Source organism: Stenella coeruleoalba, assembly GCF_951394435.1.
Source record: "Stenella coeruleoalba genome assembly, chromosome: 2".
Lineage (NCBI taxonomy): Eukaryota > Metazoa > Chordata > Mammalia > Artiodactyla > Delphinidae > Stenella > Stenella coeruleoalba.
The window spans coordinates 89,140,532-89,164,197 of record NC_137147.1 but is presented as its reverse complement, the minus strand read 5'-3'; the positions used below and the strand labels follow the sequence as shown (position 1 = coordinate 89,164,197).

Here is a 23,666-nt window from a genome sequence, read left to right as displayed (position 1 = left end):
TAGTTGTTTTCTGATGGTTTTGTGTTTCTTCTGTATGTATTTTCCTTTTTATGTTTCTTCCTTCGTGTTTTGTTGATGTTTTGTATTGATATGCTTTGATTCCTTTCTCCTTTTATTTTTCTTTTGTGGTGACCTTGAAGCTTACATAAAATATCTTATTAACAGTCTACTTAAGCTGATAACAACTTAAGCTCAGTCACCTACAAAAACTGTCTATGCATTAGACAAAGCAGGTGCCTCTCCCAGTCTTCATAAACTGGCCTTTTATGGGTGAAGACCCCCTACCAATCAGCCTGACTCAAGATTCTGGGGGTCTCTACCAAATTTTCCTTTCCTAGGGATAAGCAGGCAGCTGTGGTTTTTTTCCATTCATTCTGTGCTGAGTTGAGGTGGAAAGCTGTGGCATGTAGTCCAAACCACCATTCATGTTCTTCCCCAGATGGCTAACTGTGCCATACCCATCAAAACTCCAAGACTGGCAAGTCACATACCAGTTCTTTGGGCATACCCAGAGAAATTGGTGTGTTGTATGCATGGATCAACCCTTTCTCTCTCTGGGGAAAGCTAAGAGCTGGGAATTTTCATACACATACTCCATGCTAGCATGAAGGGAAGAATCTGGTGTCTACAAACCAAAGCCACTGTTTCTTTTCTTCTCTAGGTGGCTAGACTGTGCTGGACCCATCAAAGCTTCAAGAATGGCAAAACTTCAAGAATGGCAAAACTTCTTTGAGCACCTCTGGAGAATTTGGAGTTCTAGATACAGGAATCAACTTTTTCCCTCCCTAACAGTAAGCTGAAAATTTGGATTTTTCATTTGCTTATTCTGTGCTAAGAAGGGTGAGGATCTATGGTATCTAACAGCCTGAGCATTTCCCTCTCTGGGGGAAGACTGTGGCTAGACTGTGCTGGGCTTATCAAAGCTCCAAGATTGGCAAGACAGAAGCCAGTCCTCCGAGGTACCCCTCAGAAAAGTTGGGGCACTGGATGTGTGTACCTACCCCTTCCATCCCCTAAGTGAAGATGGGGGCTAGGAAGTATTTTGCTGATCGTATGGTTCTGTGTCCGGGGCAGGGACTCTGGTGATAGGTTTTTCCAGATCTCCCTACGGGCCTTGATGAGTTTCTTATTCTCCTGGTGTGCAAAAGCCTTTCAATTAGTTTCTGGATTTTTCACAAATGGAATTTATCTGTGAATTGTTGCTGAATTGCTGTGTTTGTGGGTGAGAGGAGGTGCAGGGCTTCCTACTCTGCTATCTTGCTGATGTTACTACCATTAAGGTTTTCTCCAATTAATTGTTCCAATTCATACATATTGAGGCAATACTGACATATTGCACAAATCCAGGGGGCCATCATTACAATAGAATACAAGGTAAATGGTGCCCTCTGTAATTGTAAAATTCCGTTGACCTTCTGTTAGTATATTTTGTAGACTGAATGAAGGCTTGGATTAGGAGGGAGGAAAAGGTCATGAAAAGGGGGAGATAGGCAGCTACTGAAGTTAAACCTGGTCTATATTAGAGGATTATCTCACTGTGGCTTGAATTGTATTTCCGTGATGACTAAAGATACTGAGCATCTTCTCTTGTGCTCATGAGCTATTTGTATATATTCTTTGAAGAAATGTTTATTCAAATCCTTGGCTAATTTTGAAAATTGGCTTATTTTTATTTTATTGTTGAGCTCTTTATATACTTGTTATTGTAAGGGTTCATTATGTATTCTGGAAGTATGTCTGTTATAATATATATGATTTGCAAATACTGTCTTGCTGGTGGCCTTTGCAGTACAAAAGTTTTTAATTTTGCTGAAGTCCAATTTATCTCTTTTTCTTTTGTTGCTTATGAGTTTGATATTACATCTAAGAAACCATCGTCTAAGCTAAGATAACAAATATTTACATTTATGTTTTCTTCTATGAATAGTTTTAGCTTTTATATTTAGGTAAAGATCCATTTGAGTTAATTTTTTGTATATAGTTTGAGGCATTTTGATTTTACATTTTGATATCCAGTTATACCAGCATAATTTGTTGAAAAGATTTTCCTTTCCCCATTGAATTGACTGTGTCTTTGTCAAAACTCAGTTGATTATAAATGTAAAAGTTTATTTTTGAACTCTCAACTCTATTCTGATAATCTATATATCTATCCTTATATGACACTATCTTGATTACTATAGCTTTCTAGTAAGTGTTAAAATTGAGATGTGTGAATCATCCAACTTTTTTTGTTTTTCAAGGTTGTCTTGGCTATTCTGGGACCCTTGCATTTCCAGATAAATGTTAAGATCAGTTTGTCAATTTCTGCAAAAAAGCAGAATTTGAGGGTCTTGATAGAGATTGTTTTCAATATGATTTATTTGTGGAGTATTACCATATTTAGAATATTAAGTCTTCTAATTCATGAACATGAGATTTCATTACATTTATTTAGATCTTTTAAAATCACTTTTATCAGTGTTTTGTAGTTTTCATTGTAAGAGTCTTTTACTTATTTTGTTAGACTTATTCCCAAGTATTTGATATTTTTTGATGCTATCGTAAATGAAACTGTATTCTTAAATTTCGGATTGTCTATTACAGTGTATAGAAGTCGATTTTGTGTGTGTGTGTGTGTGGTACACGGGCCTCTCACTGTTGTGCCCTCTCCTGTTGCGGAGCACAGGCTCCGGACGCGCAAGCTCAGCGGCCATGGCTCACGGGCCCAGCCGCTCCGCGGCATGTGGGATCTTCCCGGACCGGGCACGAACCCATGTCCCCTGCATCAGTAGGCGGACTCTCAACCACTGCACCACCAGGGAAGCCCTAGAAGTCGACTTTTGTAGGTTGATCTTGTATCCTGTAACCTGCCAAACTTACTAGTTCTGATAATTTTTTTTAATTTGTGATTCCTCAGGATTTTCTGTATATGAGATCTTGTCATCTGTGAATAGGCATACTTTTACTTCTCTTTCCTATCTGGATGCCTTTTTTTCATGTCTAATAGTCTTGGCTAGAACCTTCACCACAATGTTGGGTAAAAGTTACTGGAGTAGACATATTTGTCATGTTCTTGATCTTAGCTAAAAAGCAATTGGTCTTTCACCATAGAGTATACTGTTAGATATTGTTTTTTTATAGTTACCTTTTATCAGATTTAGGAGGTTCCCTTCTATTTCTAGTTTCTTAAGAGATTTTATTATAAAATGATGTTGTACTTTGTCAAGTGCTCTCTCTATGTTTATTGAGATGATCATGTGTTCTTTTGTCATTTATTCTATTGATATGGTTTATCACATGGTTTGATTTTTGGATATTAAACAATTCTACATTCCTGGGATAAATCCCACTTGGTCATGGAGCATAATGTTTTTTATGCTTTACAGGCTTTGGTTTGCTAAAGTTTTATTCATGATCTTTGTGTTTATACTCATAAGAGATATTGCTCTCTGGTTTCTTTTCTTATGTCTTTGTCTGGTTGTGGTACTAGCATGACACTGACCTCATAGACTAACTTGTGAACTATTCTCTTGTCTATTTTTTGTTTGCCAACAATATGTGTTAATTTTTTAAACATTTAGTAGAATTTAACAAATAAGTCACCTGGCGGTGGACTTTTCTTTGTAGGAAGTTTTTTTTAAATTTTATTTTTATTAAAATTTTTTTTTTTTTTTTTTTTTTTGTGGTACGCAGGCCTCTCACTGCTGTGGCCTCTCCCGTTGCGGAGCACAGGCTCCGGACGCGCAGGCTCAGCGGCCATGGCTCACAGGCCCAGCCGCTCCACAGCATGTGGGATCTTCCCGGACCGGGGCACAAACCCGCGTTCCCTGCATTGGCAGGCGGACTCTCAACCACTGTGCTACCAGGGAAGCCCCTGTAGGAAGTTTTTAAATTAATTCAATTTGTTGTTATATGTCTATTCAGATCCTTTAGGAATTTATCCATTTCTTCTAGGAATTTATCCATTTCATCTAAGTTATCTGGTTGGTTGACATATAATTGCTCATAATACTCCCTTATTTTCTAGTGAGAGGATTCAAATAAATAGAATAATTTCAGATATGGATAATTGTTCTGAAATAATTGACTCACAGTGCCTGTAGAAAAATCTTAACCTTTTTTTTTGGTATTTAGGGACCTTCGTTTCCCAATAAGAAATCTTGCTCTGTAGAGCAGGTCTATGCAATGCTCTTTGTATACCCCATCCTGCTTCCTACTTCTCTGTTTATGTCCTTGCAATTCCTCATGCCTTGATTCCCTTTTCTTTTCTCCTTCTTAGTCATCTAAAGACTCCCTCAACTCTGCTCAGTTTAGCAGCCTCTGGGAGATTTTCCTGATTACTACAGCCCTAAGGACTCACTTCAGATCTATACTTGTAGTACTCATTATTGCACTCATTTGGCATTAACACAGGTGTTTCAAGTACTGTTTAGTGTTACCTATGCAAGTTATGGCACTTCAGATAGATTTGATGCATTTTGCAGGAAATAAAAAGTTGATTTTTAAACCTCTTTGTAATCTTGGCACTTAATACAGGGATCTAAAAACTGTACACAGTGAATTTAGGGGTATTATGTAATGAATACAGGAGTAAGTCCTTCATTTTAGTGTAGATTTTATTTCCTAAAGGCAGGTTCTTAAAATTGCCCCTGACTGACTGAGATAAAATATCCCTCAATCTTGTCTGATTTGAACTTGTACTCTTGTGAGGTATTCCCCAAAATGTGTTACAAAACTTTTCACTGTCATTGAAAAGGTACACTTTACATCTCCATCCACTGTTTCTTTATAATATGAGTATATTAATGTATATCTTCCAGGACAAGTATAAGGATTAAATGGAACTTTGCATGTAAAATTTTTTTTTTCTGTAAAGGAAAAAGGTGTGAAATAAGTGTGGTTACTTATTACCAATAATCTTCTTTTTTTTCCATTGTTTAAATTGAAGTATAGTTGATGTACAATATTATATGTTACAGGTATACAATATATTTTTTTTTTTTTTTTTGCGGTACACGGGCCTCTCACTGTTGTGGCCTCTCCCGTTGCAGAGCACAGGCTCTGGACGCGCAAGCTCAGCGACCATGGCTCACGGGCCCAGCCGCTCCGCGGCATGTGGGATCTTCCCGGACTGGGTCATGAACCCGTGTCCCCTGCATTGGCAGGTGGACTCTCAACCACTGTGCCACCAGGGACGCCCTCACAATTTTAAAGATTATACTGCTTTTATAGTTATTTTAAAATATGGGCTATATTCCCTGTGTTGTGCAATATATCCCTGTAGCTTATTTTATACTTAATAGTTTGTACATCTTATTCTCCTACCCGTATACTTCCCCTCCACCCTTCCCTTTCCCCACTGGTAACCACTAGTAAAAACCAAAAGCACTCCACAAACATTAGTGCTGTTGTTAAAGGAGTGAACTGAGGAAAATGTAGACAATATGAATACATTGTGCATTCAGAGAAAATTTTTCTTTAAATGCTTTTAAAAAAGCATTTTTGCTCCTCCCCCCAATGGGTTATGGCAGTTTCAGGCAAAGCATTTTTTAAAAAACATAGATAGTAGAGGACAAAGGGCTCAGATGATGAAGAGTAGTATACGGAAATTTGAAGAAGTGTTGGGTACATCATACTGTTCTATAAAAGAGATGTCGGGTATATCTATCTGTAGTCATATTCCATCTGTCACTGGGAAATCTATGAGATGTACAAACCAAAGAATGAAGTGATTTACTCTCATTTTAAAAAACGACATTGGCTAGATATCTATCATATCCATTACTTCTTTTCTTTTTTCATGTGACCAGTGTTGGCCTATATTTCCAGCTCTCCTTGCAGTTTAGTGTGATCATATGATGGAGCTCTGACCGCGGAAATGCACACACTCTCTTTTTCCTTATCTTCCAGGTAGATATAGTGACCCCCAATTATATGCTTGGGCTTTAAAGTTGATCACTGAAGTTGGCATCACTGGGTCTCTGAGTGACTGCAGGAGATCATGTAATATATCTATTGTGCAATAAAACAAAATTACAGCAACATGCTGAGGACTCCGAGCGGCTATGCAGTAATTAAAACTGTTTATTTCTTTTTTTTATTTTAGCCTACTGTTATCCAAACTTATTGATCCATAAAATATTTTTGAGATTGTGGAGAGGGGTAATTACATCCATTAACATCTGGTGGAACACACTTTGTGAAATTTTGTCTTAGAGACTTGATTCCTATAAGGCCATAAACTACTCTTCAGCAAGACAAGCTGCAAAAAGAACGGAATAAAGAATAAATGTAGGACAGAAACAGTTAGTAGACCTACCTGCTGCTATGAGTTCCAATAAAATCTGAGGACTTTCACGTATAAAATTTAAACTAGGTAAGCAAAAGGAAAGAAAAAGGCAAAAATAAGTGTTTTTTTTGTTAACATTGCTAGAACTCAGGTTTTTCTGCTATTCAGAATTCTTAAATTTGAAAAGAACTGACACTAACACATGTATTATTTTTCCCTTTTACTTTTTAACATTTTACAGGTTTGGGTGTATATAAATTATATCCTATAAATTCACAGATAGTAAGAGTACACTTGAATTATTTTAAATAAATTTATAGAGTTGTACAACCGTCAACACAACCCAGTTTTCGAACACATCCATTACCCCAAAGTGTTTCCTTATGCCCAGCTGAAGTCAATATCAGACAACCATGCATCAGCTTTGCCTTTCATGGAGCTTTGATATAAATGTAATCCTGCCGTATGTAGATTATTGCATCTGTCTTCTTTTACTTAGCATAATGGTTTTAAGGTCCATTCATATTGTAGCACATATCAATAGCTTGTTCCTTATATACATGAATAATATTCTATTAGATGAATACTCCACATTTTGTTTATCCTTTCACCAATTAATGGACACTGGAATTGTTTCCCAGTTTTACTATTATAAATAATTTTACTGTAAACATTTGTACACAAATCTTTGTGTAGACATATGTTTATTTCTTTTTTTTTTTGAATTCTTTTTTTTATTAGTCATCAATTTTATACACATCGGTGTATACATGTCAATCCCAATTGCCCAATTCATGACACCGCCACCACCACCCCCCCACCACTTTCCCCCCTTGGTGTCCATACTTTTGTTCTCTACATCTGTGTCTCAATTTCTGCCCTGCAAACCGGTTCATCTGTACCATTTTTCTGGGTTCCACATATATGCGTTAATATATGATATTTGTTTTTCTCTTTCTGACTTACTTCACTCTGTATGACAGTCTCTAGATCCATCCACATCTCTACAAATGACCCAATTTCATTCCTTTTATGGCTGAGTAATATTCCATTGTATATATGTACCACATCTTCTTTATCCATTTGTATGTCGATGGGCATTTAGTTTGCTTCCATGACCTGGCTATTGTAAATAGTGCTGTAGTGAATATTGGGGTGAATGTATCTTTTTGAATTATGGTTTTCTCTGGGTATATGCCCAGTAGTGGGATTGCTGGATCATATGGTAATTCTACTTTTAGTTTTTTAAGGAACCTCCATACTGTTCTCCATAGTGGCTGTATCAATTTACATTCCCACCAACAGTGCAAGACGCTTCCCTTTTCTCCACACCCTCTCCAGCATTTGTTGTTTGTTTGTAGATTTTCTGATGATACCCATTCTAACCGGTTTGAGCTGATAGCTCATTGTAGTTTTGATTTGCATTTCTCTAATAATTAGTGATGTTGAGCAGCTTTTCATGTGCTTCTTGGCCATCTGTATGTCTTCTTTGGAGAAATGTCTATTTAGGTCTTCTGCCCATTTTTGGATTGAGTTGTTTGTTTTTTTTAATATTGAGCTGCATGAGCTATTTATATATTTTGGAGATTGATCCTTTGTCCGTTGATTTGTTTGCAAATATTTTCTCCCATTCTGAGGGTTGTCTTTTTGTCTTGTTTATGGTTTCCTTTGCTGTGCAAAAGCTTTGAAGTTTCATTAGGTCCCATTTGTTTATTTTTGTTTTTATTTCCATTACTTTAGGAGGTGGATCAAAAAAGATATTGCTGTGATTTATGTCAAAGAGTGTTCTTTCTATGGTTTCCTCTAAGAGTTTTATAGTGTCTGGTCTTACATTTAAGTCTGTAATCCATTTTGAGCTTATTTTTGTGTGTGGTGTTAGGGAGTGTTCTAATTTCATTCCTTTACATGTAGCTGTCCAGTTTTCCCAGCACCACTTACTGAAGAGACTGTCTTTTCTCCATTGTATATCCTTGCGTCCTTTGTCATAGATTAGTTGACCATAGGTGTGTGGGTTTATCTCTGGGCTTTCTATCTTGTTCCATTGATCTGTGTTTCTGTTTTTGTGCCAGTACCATATTGTCTTGATTACTGTAGCTTTGTAGTATAGTCTGAAGTCAGGAAGTCTGATTCCTCCAGCTCCGTTTTTTTCCCTCAAGACTGCTTTGGCTATTCAGGGTCTTTTGTGTCTCCATACAAATTTTAACATTTTTTGTTCTAGTTCCGTAAAAAATGCCATTAGTAATTTGAAAGGGATTGCATTGAATCTGTAGATTGCTTTGGGTAGTATAGTCTTTTTCACAATATTGATTCTTCCAATCCAAGAACATGGTATATCTCTCCATCCGTTGGTATCATCTTTAATTTCTTTCATCAATGTCTTATAGTTTTCTGCATACAGGTCTTTTGTCTCCCTATGTAGGTTTATTTGTAGGCATTTTATTCTTTTTGTTGTAATCGTAATTGGGAGTGCTTCCTTAATTTCTCTTTCATATTTTTCATCATTAGTGTATAGGAATGCAAGAGATTTCTCTGCATTAATTTTGTATCCTGCAGTTTTACCAAATTCATTGGACATACGTTTTTATTTATGTTAGGTAGATACATGAGAGTAGGATCTCAGAGTCATAAATTGACAGAGTGTTTTCCAAGGTAGCTTTATCATTTTACATTTCCGTCAGCAATGCAAATCAAGATTATCCACATCTTCACCAACAACTGTTAGTTTCTGCCTTTTTGATTATAGTTATTCAAGTGGGAACATAGTGATAACTTGTTGGGGTTTTAATCTGTATTTACCTAAAAACTGATAACAATGAGCATCTTTTCGTATGCTTATTACCTCTTTATATATCTTATTTGGTAAAATACCAATGGATATGATTTGACCTTTTTAAAAATTGGTTTTTTGTCCTCTAATTATTGAGTTGTAAGAATTCTTTTTTTTTTTTTTTTTTTTTTTTGCGCTACGCGGGCCTCTCACTGTTGTGGCCCCTCCCGTTGCGGAGCACAGGCTCCAGACGCACAGGCTCAGCGGCCATGGCTCACAGGCCCAGCCGCTCCGTGGCATGTGGGATCCTCCTGGACCGGGACACGAACCCGCATCCCCTGCATCGGCAGGCGGACTCCCAACCACTGCGCCACCAGGGAAGCCCTGTAAGAATTCTTGATGTAGTTTGGATATAAGCCCATTATTGGATGTATGACTGAAAAAATATTTTCTGTAAGCCTGCACTTGCCTTTAATTTTGTTATTGGTGCATTTCAAAACTCTCAAGTTTTTAATTTTGATTAAGTCCAATTTATCAATTATTTTCTTCTTTGTGTTATCACATTTCATAATTCTTTAACCCATTGTCATAAAAATTAACTCCTGTTTTATTCCAGAAGATTTATAATTTTAGCTCTTATCTTTGCTTCATTTTGAGTCAATATTTCTATGGTGGTGTGGGGTGTCTTCATTCATATTTTTGCATAAGGATATCCATTTGTCCTAGCATCATTGTTGAAAATACTATGTTTCTCCCATTGTATTGCTTCAGAGCATTCATAACAAAACAAAACAAAATGAAAAATTAATCATAAATATGAGGGTTTAGTTCTGGACTCTCAAGTCCATTCCATTGTCTATAGGCCCATTATTACAAGGGTACCACAGTGCTTCAATTAATGGATAGCGGGTAGTGTAACTCCTTCAAATTTGCTCTTCTATTTCAAAGTTATTTAAGTTATTTGAGTTCCTTTGCGTATATGAACAAATTTCCAGATATACTTGTCTCTATCCAGAAAATAAAAGTCTGATGTTTTTTTGATAGGGATTACATTGAATATATAGATAAATTTGGGGAGAATTTCTATCATAATAATGTTGAAACTTCCAATTAATGAACATGAAATATTTCTCAATTTATTTAGATACTCCACTTTCTCTTTGTGTTGTATAGTTTCCCATGTGTCTTCTGTTAAGTGTTTTGTAAGTATTTAAAACTTCTGTTTAAATGTAATTGCTTTCCTGATTTTATTTTCTAATTATTCATTGGTAGTACATAGAAATACAATTGATTTTCTATTTTGTAACCTTTCTGAACTCACGTATTAATTCTTTCTGTTTGTTTGGGTGCATGTATAAGTGTTGTTATGTCTGCATTTTCACAAATATGATCAGGTTTCCTGTGAATAGAGTTTTACTCCTTCCTTAAAATCTGAATAGTTTTATATTTTATTTTTGTTTGTTTTATTGCAATGACTGGAACTAAATTATTGAATAAAAGTGGTGAGAGTGGACATGCCCCTCATGTCCATATTATGAGGACAGCATTCAGTGTTTCAACATTAAGAAGGATGTTATTTGTATATTTTTCATAGGTGCCCTTGTCAGGTTGAGGAAATTCTCTTTTATTCCTAATTTATTGAGATATCTTATCATGAATAGTAATTGAATTTTGTTTAATGTATTTTCTGTTCAAAATATGAGGTTTGTCTTTTATACTATTAATATGATATATTAATTGATATTGAATGTTAAACCAACCTTTCATGCCTGGTATAAGTTTCATTTGGTCCTGTTTGATAATCCTTTTAGTGTTGCTGGATTTGTTTAGCTATAATCTCATTAAATTTTTTTGTTTATTCTATTCATGAGAGATATTGACCTGCAATTTTCTTTTCTTTCTTTTATTTTTTTTTTTCAGTTAAAGTATAATTGACCTACAACACTGTGTTGTTAGTTCCAGGTGCAAAACACAGTGATTTGATATTCCTATACATAACAAAATGATCACCATGATATCTAATTACTGTCTGTCATCATACAAAGTTATTACAATGTTATTGACTATATTCCTCACTCCATACATTTCATACCCATGACTCATTATTTTTTTGTAACTAAAATTTTTTTTAATTTATTTTTTTATACATCACGTTCTTATTAGTTATCTATTTTATATGTATTAGCATATATATGTCAATCCCAATCTCCCAATTCATCCCACCACTGGAGTGCAGTAGATTAATGATGACTGCTATTATAAGTAATGTGGATGCGGTGGCCTGTGTTAGGAAATATTTAGTGGAGGCTTCTATAGCTCACGGGCTAAAGTTTTTTATTATGATGGGGATGATAGCTATTATGTTTATTTCGAACCTAATTCAGGCTAGTGATCAGTGAGAGCTAGTAATTACGATTGTAGTCCCTAAAATTATGGTTGTTAGGATAATAATAAAGATAACAGGGTTTATTAGTATGGGAAGGATATAAACTAAACAGCTTGTTTAGCTGATCTTACTGTAGATTGTAGTGTAATGTGGTAGCACGAAGAACTTTGAATTCTTAAGGGTAGGCTCAATTCCTATGATTCTAGAAATAAGAGAACTTAAACCTCTATTATTTACTCTATCAAAGTAACTCTTTCATCAGACATATTTCTTATGTTTGTGGAGGGATACTTGCTGTTATGATGGGTAGTGAGACATGTCATATACACAAGGCTAGTGGCAGAGGTAAGAAGTTTTTTCAGAGTTAGTGTATTAGTTGATCGTATCGGAATCAATGGTAGGATGCTCGAATCCATAGGAAAGATGTTGTTAGTAATAGTGTTTTAACAATGAGATTTGCTGTATATAGTTCTGGTGTGTAGGGGTTGTGGAATGCTCCCAGGAATAGAGTAGTTGTGAATATATTTATTATAATGATGTTGGCTTATTCTGCTAAGAAGAATATGGTGAAAGGGCATGCTGCGTATTCTACATTGAAGCTGGATACGAGTTCTGATTCTCCTTCTGTTAAATCAAATGGGGCTCGGTTGTTTTCTGCTAGAGTAGAGATGAATCATATTATAGCTAATGGTCATGATGGGAAGAATAGCCATAGTTGTTCTTGTGTTGTAGTTAGTGTTGATAGGGTAAAGGATCCATTTATTAAGAGTACTGATAGGAGGATGATTGCTAGTGTTACCTCACATGAAATTGTTTGTGCTACGGCTCATAGAGCTCCAATTAATGTGTATTTTGAGTTGGAGGCCCAGCCGGATCATAGAATGGAATGTACGGCTGGGCTTGATATTGCTAGTATGAATAATACCCCTAGGTTTATGTTGATGAGGGGGTATGGTATGGGCAGAGGGATTCATATTGTGAGGGCTAGGGTCAGGGCTCGGACAGGTGCAGTGATGAATATAGTGTTGGGGGATGTGGCTGGTCGCAGGGGTTCCTTAGTGAACAGCTTGATTGCATCGGCAAAGGGTTGGAGCAGACCATGAGTGCCTACAATGTTTGGTCCTTTTCGGAGTTGTATGCAGCCTAGGATCTTACGTTCTACTAGTGTCAGGAATGCTACGGCTAGGAGCATAGGGATGATGAGCATTAAAATGTTAATTATAAACATTTTGTTGGGGAGGGGTTTGAACCTCTGAGTATAAAGGTTTAAGTTTTACGCAATTGCCGGGTTCTGCCACCCCAACAAAACCCTGGTCACTGGTAAATTAGTTTGTGCTTGCTTATTAAGTTGAGATTAGATCATTAATTGCTTTGAAGGCACTTATTTAAAATGAGCCTTATTTCTCTTGTCCTTTTGTACTGGGAGAAGTGTGTAATAGATAGAAACCGACCAACCCCCCTGCTGCAACTAAAAATTTGAACATGTTAATGTCCTTCACCCATTTCTCTCCTTCCCCTTCCTTTCTTCCCACTGACAGCCACCTGTTCTGTGAATCTATGAGTCTGCTTCTGTTTTGTTATATTTGTTCATTTATCCTGTTTCTTAGATTCAACATATAAGTAAAATCTCACTTGTACTTGGCTTTCTCTGTCTGACTTATTTCACTTAGCATAGTACCCTCTTGGTCCATACATGTTGTCACAGATGGCGAGATATCATTTGTATGGCTGAGCAATATTCCATTATATAGATTTATATATACCAAATCTTCTTTATCCATTGGACTGTTAATGGACACTTAGTTTGCTTCTATTGATGTATCTTGGCTATTGTAAATAATGCTACCATGAACATAGGGGTGCATATATCTTTTCGAATTAGTGTTTTTGTTTTCTTTGGGCAGATACTCAAAAGTGGAACTCATGGATTGTGTGATAGTTCTATTTTAGTTTTTTTGAGGAACCTCCATAGTGTTTTCCATAGTGGCTGTACTGATTTACATCCCCACCAACAGTGCATGAGGGTCCCTGTTTATCCAGCACCTTACCAACACTTATTTGTTGTCTTTTTGATGATAGCCATTCTGATAGGTATAAAGTGATATCTCATTGTGATTTTGATTTGCATTTCCCTGATGATTAGTGATGTTGAGCATCTTTTCATTTGCCTATTAGCCATCTGTATACCTTTTTAAGAAAAATGTCTATTCAGGCCCTCTACTTATTTTTAATCTTTTTGTTGTTGTAGTTGAGCTGTATGAGTTCTTTGTATATTTTACATATTAATCTCTTATCAAATATATCATTTGTAAATATCTTCTCCTGTTTAGTAGGTTGTCTTTTTGTTTTGTTGTTAGTTTCCTTCACTGTGCAATAGCTTTGTAGTTTGACATACTTCCATTTGTTTATTTTTCTTTTGTTTCCCTTGCCTGAGGTGGCATATCCAAAAAATATTGCTAAGACCAATGTTAAAGAGCATACTTCCTATGTTTTCTTCTAGGAGATTTATAGTTTCAGGTCTTGCATTTAAGTCTTTAATCCAGTTTGAGTTTATTTTTGTATATTGTTTGAGAAAATAGTTTAATTTTTTTGCACGTAACTGTCCAGTTTTCCCATCACCATTTACTGAAGAAGCTGTGTTTTCCCCAGTGTATAATTTTGTCTCCTTGTTGTAGATTAATTAGTCATATAACTGTGGAATTATTTCTGGGATCTCAGTTTTGTTCCATTGATCTATGTGTCTGTTTTTGTGCCAGTACCACACTCTTTTGATTACTGTAGCTTTCAGGTATAGTTTGAAACCAGGGAGCATGATACTTTCAGCTTGTTCTTCTTTCTCAAGATTGTTTTGGCTGTTTGGGGTTTTTTTTATTTCCATAGAAATTTTTAAATTATTTGTTCTAGTTCTGTGAAAAATACCATTGGTATTTTGATAGGGATTGCATTGAATCTGAAGATTGCCTTGGGGAGTATGGTTATTTTAACAACATTAATTCTTCGAGTCCATGTGCATGGTATATTTTTTCATTTGTTTGTGTTGTCTTCAATTTTTTTCACCAATGTCTTATAGTTCTCTGAGTACAGGTCTTTTATATCTTTGGTTAAATTTGTTCCTAGATATTTTATTATTTTTGAGGCAGTTGTAAATGGAACTGTATTCTTAATTCCTCTTTTTAATAGTTTGTTGTTAAGCATATAGAAATGTAACAGATCTTTGTATATTAATTTTGTGTCTTGCAACTTTACTGAATTCATTTATTAGTTGTAGTAGTTTCTTCAGTGGCATCTTTGGGATTTTCTACATATAGTATCATGCATCTATAAATAGTGACAATTTTACTTCTTTCTTTCCAGTTTGATTTCTTTTATGTCTTTTTGTTGTCTGATTGCTGTGGCTAGAACTTCTAATACTATGTTGAACAAAAGTGACAAGAGTGGGCATCCTTGTCTTGTTCCTGGTCTTAAAGGAAACGCTTTAAGCTTTTCACCATTCGGGAATATTTTAGATATGGGTTTGTCATATATGTCATTTATTATGTTGAGTTATGTTCCCTCTGTACCTACTTTGTTGACAGTTTTTATCATACATGGATTTTGAATTTTGACAAGGGCTTTTTCTGTAACTATTGAGATGATCATATATTTTCATTCTTCAATTTGTTAATGGGATTTATCACATTGATTTTTTTTTCAAATATCAAACCATCCTTGCATCCCTGGGGTAAATCCCACTTGATCATGGTGAATGATCTTTTTAATATATTGTTGAATTTAATTAGCTAATATTTTTTGAGATTTTTTTGCATCTATGTTTATCAGGGATATTGGCCTGTAATCTTTTTTTTGTGGTGTCTTTTTCGGGTTTTGGTATCAGGGAGATGCTGACCTCATAGAATGAGTTTGGAAAACGTTCCTTTCTCTTCAAATTTTTGAAATAGTTTGAAAAATATAGGTGCTAACTCTTCTTTAAATGTTTGGAAGTATTCACCTGTGAAGCCATCTGGTCCTTAACTCTAAATTGTTGGGAGTTTTTTATGATTGATTCAGTTTCATTAATGGTAAATGGTTTGTTGATATTTCCTAATTCTTCCTGATTCAAGCTTGGGAGACTGTACATTTCTAGGTATTTATATATTTCTTGTAGGTCGTCCATTGTATTGAAGTATAACTGTTCATTATAATCTCTTATGATCCTTTGTATTTCTGTGGTGTCAGTTGTAACTTCTTCATTTCTGATTTTGATTTCAACCCTCTCTCTTTTTAAATTTTTTTTTATTTTTTGATGAATCTTGCTAAAGGTTTATCAATTTTTGTTCATCTTTTCAAGGAAACAGTTCTTAGTCATTAACCTTTTCTATTTTGTTTTAGTCTCTATTTTATTTATTTTGCTCCAATCTTTATTATTTCTTCTTTCTGGTAAGTTTGGGTTTTGTTTGAGCTTCTTTTTCTAGTTCCTTTAGGTGTAAGGTTAGGTTGTTTATTTGAGATTTTTCTTTTTTCCTGAGGTACACTTGTACTGCTATAAATGTTTCTCTTAGAACTTCTTTTGCTGTTTCCCATAGATTTTGGGACACTGTATTTTCATTTTCACTTGTTCCAATTATATTTTTTTCATTTCCTCTTTGATTGTTTAGAGTGACTCACCAGTTGTTACTAGCATGTTGTTTAGACTTTATGAGTTTGTGTTTTTGCAGGTTTTTGTTCTTGTAGTTTCCTTTTACCCTCATATCATTGTGGTCAGAAAAGATGTTTGATATGATTTTAATCTTTTTAAATTTATTGAGACTTGTTTTGTGGCCTAGCATGTGACCTATCCTGGAGAATATTCCATGTGCACCTGAAAAGAGTGTTTATTCTGCTGCTTTTGTATGGAATGTTCTATATTTTTTTTTAATAATATACATCTAATTTAATGTATCATTTAATGCCAGTGTTTTCTTATTGATTTTCTGTATGGATGATCTATTCATTGATGTAAGTGGAGTATTAAAGTCCCCTGCTATTATTGTGTTACTGTCAATCTCTCCCTTTATGTTTGTTAATATTTGGTATATGTATTTAGATTCTCCTATGTTGGGTACATATATTTATAACTGTTACATCTTCTTGTTGATTTGATCCTTCTATCAGTATGTAATGTCTTTCTTTGTCTCATGTTATAGTGTTTGTTTTAAAGTCTATTTTGTCTGATATACATGTTGCTACCCTTGATTTTTTTTTTTCATTTCCAGTTTTATGGAATACCTTTTCACACCCTCGCACTTTCAGTCTGTACATTTCTTTACATCTGAAGTGAGTCTATTTTAGGCAGCATATATATGGGTTTTATTTTCATAGCCATTCAGCTACTCTGTCTTTTGATTGAAGTGTTTAGTCTATTTATATTTAAAGTAATTTTAATAGGTATGTACTTATTGACATTTTGTTGTTTTCTGGTTGTTTTGGTAATTCTTTTTTTGTTCTTCTCATCTTCTTTTGTTACCTTCCCTTGAGATTTGATTACTATATTTAGAGCTATGTTTGGATTTCATTCTCTTTTTTTTGTGTGTATCTTTTATAGATATTTGGTTTGTAGTTAACATGAGGTTTATATATAGCAATATATATTATATATATGATTTGTTAAAGTTTCTGAACTCTTAAGTTCAAACGCATTCTAACAATCCCCATTTTTACTCTCCCCCCACACATTTAATGCTTTGATTTCATATTTTCCATCTTTTTGTTTTGTGTTCCTTAACTTGTAGATACAGATGATCATACTTCTTTTGTCTTTTAAAATTCCTAGAAACTTTATAAGTGGTTAATTTATTATCTTTATGGCATATTTGCTCTTACCAATGAGATTTTTCCTTTTATAATTTTTATATTTCTAGTTGTGGTTATTTCCTTTTCACTTAAAGAAGTCCCTTTAGCATTTCTCATAAAGTTGGTTTAGTGGTGCTGATCTCTTAGCTTTTGCTTGTCTGGAAAACTTTCCATCTCTCCTTCAAATCTGAATGATAGCCTTGCTGGGTATAGTATTTTTAGTTGTAGGGGGTTTTTTTCCTTTCATCACTTTAAATATATTGGACCACTCTCCTTTTGCTCAAAAGTCAGCTGACAGTCTTAAGTTAGTTCCCCTGTACCTAACTAGTTGGTTTTTCCTTGCTGCTTTAAAGATTCTACCTTTATCTTTAATTTTTACCATTTTAATTCAGTGTGTCTTGGTGTGGATCTCTTTAGGTTGATTTTGTTTAGGACTATCTGTGATTCTTGGACCTTGATATCTGTTTCTTTTCCTAGGTTAGAGAGGTTTTCAGCTATTATCTCTTTAAATAAGTTCTCAGCCTTTTTCCCTCTGTCTTTTACTTCTGGGACTCCTGTAATGTGAATGTTAGTATGCTTCATGTTGTCCCAGAGGTCTCTTGAGCTGTCCTCAATTTTTTAAACCCTTTTTTTTCTTTTTTCTATTCAGCTTTTGTGATTTCCACCACTCTTGTTTTCCAGTTTGGTGTTTTGTTCCTCTGTTGTGTTGATTCCTTCTAGTGTATTTTTTATTTCAGTTATATTCTTCAATTCTGTTTGGATTTTCTTTATATTGTCTCTTTGTTAAACTTCTCACTGTGTTAATCTTTTCTTCTCCCAATTTCCTTGAACATATTTATGATCATTACCTTGAATTCTTTATTGGGTAGATTGCTTATCTCCACTTCTCTTAGTTCTTTTTCTGGGGTTTTGTTTGTTCCTTCATTCGAAACGTATTTCTCTGTGTCCTCACTTTGCCTAATTACCTGTGCCTGTTCCTATATATTAGATAGGTTGGTTATATATCCTGATTTTGGAGAAGTGGCCTTATGTAGGATACCTCTTATGGGGCCCAGGAGCACACTCCCCTCTGTTTACCAGAGTTTTATGCTGTAAGAGTTCCCCCTATGTGGGCATAATGGAAGTCGTCAGGGCTGGTCCCCAGCCCAGTTGGCTGCCAGGTCCTGCCTTGTTCAGAGACTGCAGGCCTGCTGGTGGTTGGGCCCATTTCCTGTGGTGTCTGGCTGTGCAACCTGGGGGTCCTTGGGATAGTGACACCACTTGGTGGCCTCTGCTGGGTCCTGGGGTGGCTGGATGCATTGCCAGGGGTATCCTGGTGCCCATCCCCAGGTGGCTAGCTGCAGGGTTTGGGGATTCCTAGGGCTGTTGCTCCTCCACTGGTGGGCAAGACTGGGTACCCATATGGCTGACTACTCAGCCTGGGGTGTCCCAGTGCTGGTGTCAACCCGTTGGTGGAAAGGTAAGCCCCTGGCAATAATAGCCTATATGGAGGAGTCCAAAATTTTGCTTGCCAGCACCAGTGTCCCCAATGTGGAATGAACTCCCAGAAATGGCTGCTGCCAGAGTCTTGTTTCCAGGGTGATTCCAGTTAGCCTCCTGCCTCTCCTGGAGGCTATCCAAGATCAGCAAGTGTGTCTGTCCCAGGCTTCTTTCAAATTACTGCCTCTTGCGGGGTCTTGGAGCATGTGAGATTTTCTGTGAGTCCTTTAGGAGTGGAGTCTCTGTTTCTTCCAGTCCTCTGGCTCTCCCATTTATACACCCTACTAGCTTTCATAGCCAGAAATTCTGGGGATTTTTCTTCCCTGTGAAGGACGCTTGCCTTGGGAGCCTAATATGGGGCTCAGAACTCTCACTCCTTGGGGACATCTTTGCAATTGTGATTTTCCCATTTGTGGGTCCCCTAACCAGGCGTATGGATCTTGACTATACTGCATCTCTACTCCTCCTATCCATAACATTGTGTTTCCTTTGTATATTTAGTTGTGAAAACTCTTTTCTGCTAGCCTTCAGGTTGTTCTCATTGACAGTTGCTCTGTAAATATTTGTAATTTTAGTGTGCCCATGGGAGGAAATAAGCTCAGTGTCTTCCTACTCTGCCATCTTGGTCAACTTTCTTTTCTTTTCATACATTTCATTTGGTGTCATAGTATTATTGGCCTCTTAGAATATGGCAGAAAGTGTTGCCTTCTCTATTTTCTTATAGTTTATGAAATGCTGGTAACATTTATTCTTTAAGTAAATTACAGATTTCATAAGATAAGTTCTCTGGGTCTGAACTTTTTATTGGTAGGGAAAATTTTTATCATGAATTCCATTTCTTTACTGGTTATAGATTTATTCAGTTTCCATTTTCTCTTGAGTCAGTTTCAGCAGTTGTTTCTAGAAATTTGTACATCTCATCAGAGTTTCCTAATTGGTTGGCATAAATTTGTACACAGTATTCTCCTTTAATCCTTTTAGCTTCTGTAGCTCAGGAATAATGCCTTCCCCTTTCATTACTGTGTTTGGTAATTTGTGGTTTCTTTCTTTTATAAACTGATCAGTCTAGCTAAAGTTTGTCAATTTTTGTTTACTTTTAAGAATGAATTTTTGGATTAATTGACTTTCTCTGTTTTTTTCTTTTTTTAATTTCAATAATTTCTGCTTTAATCTTTATTATTTCCTTCTTTCTGCTTAATTTTAGTTTACTTTTCTTATATTAGTTTCTTAAGATGTAAACTTAAGTTTTTGTTTAAAGATCGTTCTTCTTTGTTAATATAAGCACTGAAAGAGATTTTTCCTTAAAAACTGCTTTAGCTGCATCCCAAAATTATACTGTTTTTGTTCAATTCAAATTATTTTCTGATTTTCAGTGGGATTTCATCTTTTATTAATGGATTATTTTTTAACTGAATTATTTGTATGAATTTGATTTAAAAATTAAAGTTACTTTTAAGGAAAAATATTCTGCATTCAGATAATACAATCTATTTTCTGAGCAACTGGTCCATAAAAAGTAAAAAAGCAGTTACTATGCTTTTGGTTGTGATGCACAAATCCAGAAATCAAAAGGGCATCCAGGTGGCTATGTTCAATGGTTAGTGTTTTATTTAAATTGCACTGTGTTTAAAATTTTCAGTGTCAACATTTTTAGAAGGTTGCATTCTGCAGACTGTCTTATTTTCCACGTTGCCTATCATATTACACCAAGTTGGCTTCATCTATTACTGTTGCTTAAATGACCTCTATACTTGTATGAGTTTGATACTCCTGACATTGTACTACAGCATCCTGAAAGAGTGAATGCTCCTTTAATAATTGCCAGGGCCACTTGTCTTGAGAGAATTTTTGATTCCCAAATAACTACATACTACTACTTTAACAGCATAGTAGCCATATCACTTTATTCTAAAATCTAAGTAAAAATGGGCTGTTTAGCCTCTTTTTAAAATCCCAAAGGAATATAGTGATTACTTTATAAGAAGAGGAGCTAAATAAGAGATTTCTCGTGGCTCATAGATGAGCCTTAGAGGATCCTTCTTTTCTACATTTCAGTATCTCTATTTAGTTGCTTCAAAATACAAGTTCTCGGGCTTCCCTGGTGGCGCAGTGGTTGAGAATCCGCCTGCCGATGCAGGGGACATGGGTTTGTGCCCCAGTCCGGGAAGATCCCACATGCCGTGGAGCAGCTAGGCCCGTGAGCCATGGTCACAGAGCCTGCGCGTCCGGAGCCTGTGCTTCGCAACAGGAGAGGCCACAGCAGTGAGAGGCCCGCATACCGCAAAAAAAAAAAAAAAAAAAAAAAAAATACAACTTCTCTGTTCTTCCAAAGAAAATTTTCACTTGTGTTCTTCATCTATAGGAGATGTATTAGAGAAGCAGCCAGTACTGTGAAGCCTGCTTTAGTCTCTTCCTCCAATCAAATTAATTTACAATACTGAGAAAAATGCACTTTTCCAGTATTGAAATGCTACAATATTTTTAAAGTTTTTGAAATTATAGGACAGCAAAGAGAAGAAAACTCTATTACCAAGAAATAATAAGTATTATTAACACTTTTCTTGGTTGTCGAGGTAAATTTTTCACATAGCAAAATTCACCCATTTCAGATGCATTCTTCTATGAAATTTGACAAATTTATAAGTCATGAAACTACCACTGTGCTCAAGATATAGAATATTTTAATCACTCCAAAGTTTCCTTGCATCCTTTCATGGTCAGTTTCATCCCCCTCCCTGAGGCCCTGGCAACCACTGATCTGATTACTGTCACTATAGTTTTGCTTTTTCCAGAATGCCGTATAAACAGAACCATAAAGTGTGCAGCCTTTTAGGTCTGGCTTATTTTACTGTGTATAATGCTTTTGAAAGGAATCCATGTTTCTGTGAGAATCAGTAGCTGATTTTTTTTTATAGCTGAATAGACTTTCATAGTATGGATGTACTACAGTTTATTTACCTGTTTACTAGTCGAAGAACATTGCTTTGTTTCCCATTTTTTGCAATCAGGAACAAAGTCTCAGAACGTCCATATGTAAATTTTTGTGTGGATATATGTTTCTGTTCCAAAGTGGCTGTAGCATTTTGCATTCCCATCAGCAATATATGAGCTTTCTAGTTACTCTGCATCCTTGCCACTATTTTGTATAGAAATATTTTTTTTCCTTTAACTTGGGCCCTTCTAATAGATAAGCAGTGATATGTTATTGTTTTAATTTTTATTTCTTTAATGATTAATGATTGTGACAGCATGCTAGCATGTGCTTCTTCGCTATCTTGTATATATCTTCTTCAATGAAGGTTCGGTCAAAATCTTATGCCTACCTTTCATTCAGTTTTTTGTTTCCTTTATATTGATATTTGAGAGTTCTTTATTCTTGTTTTGCAATATTTGTTCTGTGACTTGTCTTTTTTTAAACAATGTCTTTCTAAGAACAAAGGTTTTAATTTTGATGAGGTCTAATTTAACAATCTTTTATATTTACGTTTGTGCTCTTTGCATCATGTCTAGGAAGTCTTTGACCAACACAAGGTCACAATGATTCTCTCCCATTTTCTCCCATAAGTTTTATAGTTTTAAGTTTTACAAAAGTTTGTGTTCCACTTTGAGTTAATTTTTTATGTGGTGTGAGGTCAAGGTTTTTTAAAATTTTATTAATTAATTTTTGGCATAAAGATGTCCAATTAATCTAACACCTTTTGTTGAGAAAACTGTCCTTGCTCCATTGAATTATTTTGGATCATTTGTGTAAAATAATCAACCATACATGTTTGGGTCTATTTCTGGACTCTTAACTAGGTTTCAGCTATGAACGTATTGTAATGTTAGTAGAGGTACATATGGTTTTACAGAACTAAGGTCACATGACATTTTTGTTTTTAAACTAATATTTCTGTTATATTATGAATTATATAATTCATATATTATATATTCATATATTATGAATTATAGAATATAATATTATATCATATTATGAATATAACAAATATTTTATTTCATATTTTTATTAAATTTTATTTGAAAACGTGATTTTTTAAATGATAAACATATGTCCATGTAAGAGTTCCATGTTACAGATGAAATAAAATGTCAGACTGAGATATTAAGGAGGTAGACTAATTTTTAATTTAAATATACTTTCGTCATCTTAAGTAGGACCAAATGAGAGTTAAATGCTTCTAAGAAAGCATTTAGAAATAATGTTAAAGGGCTAAAGTCTAGCATCAGTAGTATATACATGCAAAATAAAGCCATTTACAATTGAAGATTGTTACAGACAAGTCTGACAGGATTATCAAGATCCACAACTGAAAAAACAAGGACATTCATTAAGTTGTTATAGGATGGCTAGAGTCTCACTTGTTGTTAACAAAAAAAGCACCTCATTAGCAACAGCTGCAACAGTGAGCATCAGAGCAAGCAATGCATTTTCAGCCTGTCTTCAGTAATAATACAAGCCACATTATGTAGGCCTCTTGTCAACTTCTAGGAACATTCCTGCCAGCTAGAAAGAGAGGCTGTAGATGTCCAGCAGTCACTTTGCTCACAGCAGAGAAAAAGATGTTTAGCAAAGGCTGGGCTTCAAAGGAAAACCTTTCAGGTTTATCAGAATATCAGAAGCACCTCAATTTTACTTGATTTCCTTGTTCAGAATTGTCACTTTCTCCCGCTCTGTGTGTACTTCTGCTGCAAGTGACATTTTTACTGAACAAAAGGATCAAGCAGTAACACCAATGTGGGGTGACTCCCTGTCCTAAAAGTGCACCTCCAGTACACTTTGATCACAGGATGTCTACATTAGCATTCTGTGCAGAAGTAAAAGAAAAGCTATTCATACTGCCAAAGAGAAAACTTCCCCAAGATTTTAATGAATTGCTGTGTTTATTTAACAATTGTCAAGTGTTTCAAATCTCTCTAATAATAGTACGGTACTATGTGTGTTTTATGAGTGACAG

The 23,666-nt window shown here is 35.3% G+C and overlaps 1 protein-coding gene across 1 annotated transcript in view; it reads left to right on the top strand.

Moving 5' to 3' along the window:
* LOC307182350 (uncharacterized protein) overlaps positions 1-23,666 on the top strand; it is a gene marked incomplete at its 5' end in the record, with an annotated part of 124,136 nt that overhangs the window by 30,929 nt on the left and 69,541 nt on the right. Inside the window, one exon of the mRNA XM_079913592.1 lies at positions 662-791. Within this exon, the coding sequence (XP_079769718.1) occupies positions 662-791 (130 nt within the window). The remainder of the gene's footprint in view (positions 1-661; positions 792-23,666) is intronic.